Genomic DNA, 4,187 nt, shown 5'->3' on the forward strand with positions numbered 1-4,187 from the left:
GGGGGACCACAGCGGAGGACAGCGAGGTCGGAGGGGAGGACAACGCCGAGGTCAGAGGTCTGGCCACTGCGTGGGTTGTGATGGGGATACAGGGCAGAACAGATGACGATGATGATGACGAGGAGTTCAGCGAGGAAATGGGCAAGGCGCACGAAGCCAGAGATATACAGTACGGCACTGCTCCAGGCAGCGACAAGCTAGGAAGTCCTTGACCCGAGGGGGGGACCGGACCCGCAGTAGTCGACAGCGGGCGTGCAGTTTCCCACAGAGCAGAATTCAGCTGCACAGAAACCGTTTCCAAATTGCTGTCTCCGGAAATACTCACACCCACAACGCCGGCCAAAGACTCCTTATCCTTGAGGGAATCATCCAAGTCTAGACACGGAGCAAAACTCTCCTTGCACACTTCTGAAGACAGCTGTACTGGGTGTGCAGCGGGTGTTCCTGTGTGCACGCCCAGCAGACTTCCACGGAGAATGCTCGTCTTCAAGGTCGACACGCGATTCTTCCTGACCTCCCCGTCGGAAGTGAGAGCCGCGCCATTTGTGCGACCAACCAATTCCTCCGCAGCCTTTCCTGCGACATTCGGTGCCATTCTATGAAGGTCCTGCTCACTGAGAGAAAGTTTTGTCGATGCGTTGGAAGCACGGACTCTATCCGCACCAGATTCTACACATGGTTCTTGCTCCGCAGCACTTGACAACGTACCATCCGACCCTTTCCGCACGGCACAAGTCGCAACACAACCAACCTTCTCCGGGGCAGACAACACAGTGGGAGGTGCGACCTGTTCTTTACCCACAGACCACGGTGCACTTTGTGGTTTATTGTGTACCACCGTCGACGATCTAGACTGTGCTTGACTTACCACGGGTTCCCCTCTTCGTGCTTTATCCACGGCTGATTGTGAACTTTGACCTTTGTGCAGGGTGGGCGGTGTATTATGACTTTTACTAACAGCGGTGGGAGCTACACAATGAAGTTTATCCAACCCCGATGACGACAGCGGCGACTTGGGAACCACAGTTTTATCTTTCTCCTTGTTCACCGCTGGTGCTGCTCCGCCGTGCTTCCGACCTCCAGAATCGTCCTTGACATCCTTCTTCTTCCCCCCCGACCAGGCGCTGGGTGCCGGCCGAAACGACTTTGCTTGACCCAAGTGAGAGCCGACGTTGGAACCAGCCTTCAGAACCGACCAAATGGAGGAAGTTGTTCGCGAGGATGCCGCTATGGCCGCAGGCCTCGCGTGTTTCGCTCCGTCTGCAGCGACTGGGAGTTTGCTGCCCACATGTAAGGGACTGGACAGAGAGGTGACCGGGGGAGAAGCAGACACGACTGTGGGCGTGGAGAAGGCGGACAGAGCCGGGAGCGAGGTCGGTGGTGAGGATGAGTTTATGGCCGACAGCTTCCCAGATTTCTGAGTGGCAGAGGCAGTGGCCGCAGGGAGGGGTTCGAGACCTGCGGAGACAGCCCCTCCGACAAATTGTGGTTGTGGCTGTGTGGTCGATGCGTTTGTGATCACGGGAGGTTGGAAGGCGGAATACGCCGATACCGAAGACGATAACGTCAACAAAGATGAGAGGACTGAAGCTCGGCCCAGTGAGGTAGGAACGTACGGCTGTCTGTTGTCTCCTGTGCTCGCTAGCGACCTGGCTATGAGAGAGCTGCTACTTTCCAAAGAGGTAGGAACGCCGGAGGACGATGAGGAGGAGGAGGCAGGCGCTACGGCAGCTCTTGTGGCATCCCCCGGGGTCGGGACGCTGTTGCCGGGGCAGGGGGCCGTCTCCGACAGGGGACACTGTCTGTCCCGCGTCATCTCCGCGGTCACGGCCTCCGTCAAGGCCGCGGCTGCAACCTTGGGCAAGTACGCCGAGTTGTACTGTAGCAGGGCGGTAGCCACGAGCGAATCCAACTTGGCAGAAGGTGCGGTGAAATCTGTCGCCGCAATGGCTTGAGCTGAGGTGGGAAGTTGTGGGATGCTCTGCGACGACAGCGCTGCGGGAGGTTCGATTCTTGACGATTTCGCTGCCGACGGGTCAGCGCTGGAGGTATCTGCTGCCTTCGTCGTCGCTGCTGCGGTCTCACTTTCACCTGCGCTTCCTTTGTCCCTCCCCAGGGAAAGAGCCGATTCTGAAAAACATTGCGACTTTTCTTTAACAGACCTCGCCGACTTCTTGTCTTTGTTTGACTTGCTGCTTGACGACACGGCAGGTTTTGGTTTCAATGTCGCAGGAGACTTCTCAGCCTTTCCGCTCAGTCCCCATAAGCCCGCACTAGATACCGCTGTGGTTGCCGGAGTCGTCGCCTTGGCAGACTGACGGGACACAAGACTCGCGTTGTCACCTCCATCTGCGTTTTTATGAGATTCTTTCTCACTGGATGACGATGCTGAAGGCTTTTGAACAGGAGGCTTGGCAGGCTCTGGAGGTGAAAAAATGGTCCAAAAGTTATTTTAAATACACCTTCGAAAAAAAAAGGTGGGTGTGTGTTTGTGTGTGAGTGTGGGTGTGTGTGTGTGTGTGTGTGTGTGTGGGTGTGTGCGTGCGTGTGTGTGTGTGTAAGAGTTATAATTCTAAGTATACCTCTGTAAAAAAGGGAGTTGATTTTAAAAACGCCACAGGAAAATAAAAGGGAGGGGTTGTCAAAAAAGTTATACTGAACACATCTCTTGGTAAGGTACACAATAGTAACATCATCGATTTATTGACTTGAGCCTCCAACTTGAATTCAGTGCAATAACCACAATCTTTGCTTAAACAGTTAAACGGTTAAAATAAAACAAGTTCGGACAACTACTCAGAGAAAGAAGCAAACTACACAGCAGCCCTCTCAAACATCTAGTGGAAAGTGGCCGTTTTTACAGGTGATTGTTTTATACAGGTGACTGTCTTATACAGGTGACTGTCTTATACTGGTGATTGTTTTATACAGGTGATTGTCTTACACAGGTGAATGTCTTACACAGGTGATTGTCTTACACAGGTGATGTCTTATACAGGTGAGTGTCTTATACAGGTGAATGTCTTATACAGGTGAGTGTCTTATACAGGTGAATGTCTTACACAGGTGATTGTTTTACACAGGTGATGTAAGACAGGCGATTGTCTTATACAGGTGAATGTCTTATACAGGTGACTGTCCGATACAGGTGATTGTCTTACACAGGTGATTGTCTGATACACGTGATTGTCTCATACAGGTGACTGTCTGATACAGGTGATTGTCTTACACAGGTGATTGTCTGATACAGGTGACTGTCTTATACAGGCGATTGTCTTATACAGGTGATTACAGGTGACTGTCTTACACAGGTGAATGTCTTATACAGTGATTGTCTTATACAGTGATTGTCTTATACAGGTGATTGTCTTATACAGTGACTGTCTGATACAGGTGATTGTCTTATACAAGTGATTGTCTTATACAGGTGATTGTCTTATACAGGTGACCGTCTTATACAGTGATTGTCTGATACAGGTGAATGTCTTATACAGGTGATTGTCTTATACAGTAAGTGTCTTATACAGGTGATTATCTTACACAGTGATTGTCTTATACAGGTGATTGTCTTATACAGGTGAATGTCTTATACAGGTGATTGTCTTACACAGGCGATTGTCTTACACAGGTGATTGTCTTACACAGGCGATTGTCTTATACAGGCGAATGTCTTATACAGGTGACTGTCTGATACAGGTGATTGTCTTACACAGGTGATTGTCTCATACAGGTGACTGTCTTATACAGGTGAATGTCTTATACAGGTGACTGTCTGATACAGGTGATTGTCTTACACAGGTGATTGTCTCATACAGGTGACTGTCTTATACAGGTGACTGTCTTATACAGGTGATTGTCTTATACAGGCGATTGTCTTATACAGGTGATTACAGGTGACTGTCTTGCACAGGTGAATGTCTTACACAGGTGATTGTCTTATACAGTGATTGTCTGATACAGGTGATTGTCTTACACAGGGTGGACTGCATTACCTTTGGCCTCCTCCTCCCGACTGATGCGAGTGATGAGATGTTTGCGCACCTTGCGCTTGCGACTGCCCGTCACCGGCTCTGTGGGCCTAGCACATTTGGGCAGAGGGAAGCGTGGCACCTCGGCCTCATATACCCTCTCTTTGCTCACTGGGGGATGGAAGGGAGAACAAGCATGTACACACAGTAATAATAATA

General features: G+C 50.5%; 1 protein-coding gene across 1 annotated transcript in view; it reads right to left on the reverse strand.

Annotated features, from left to right (window-relative positions):
• Positions 1-4: 4 nt before the first annotated feature.
• LOC101849267 overlaps positions 5-4,187 on the reverse strand; it is a gene marked incomplete at its 3' end in the record, with an annotated part of 22,975 nt that continues 18,792 nt past the window's right edge. The window contains 2 exon segments of the mRNA XM_035973541.1: positions 5-2,421; positions 3,993-4,139. Of these exon segments, the coding sequence (XP_035829434.1) occupies positions 5-2,421; positions 3,993-4,139 (2,564 nt within the window).

Source organism: Aplysia californica, unplaced genomic scaffold (genome assembly GCF_000002075.1).
Source record: "Aplysia californica isolate F4 #8 unplaced genomic scaffold, AplCal3.0 scaffold01380, whole genome shotgun sequence".
NCBI classification, from domain to species: Eukaryota; Metazoa; Mollusca; class Gastropoda; order Aplysiida; family Aplysiidae; genus Aplysia; species Aplysia californica.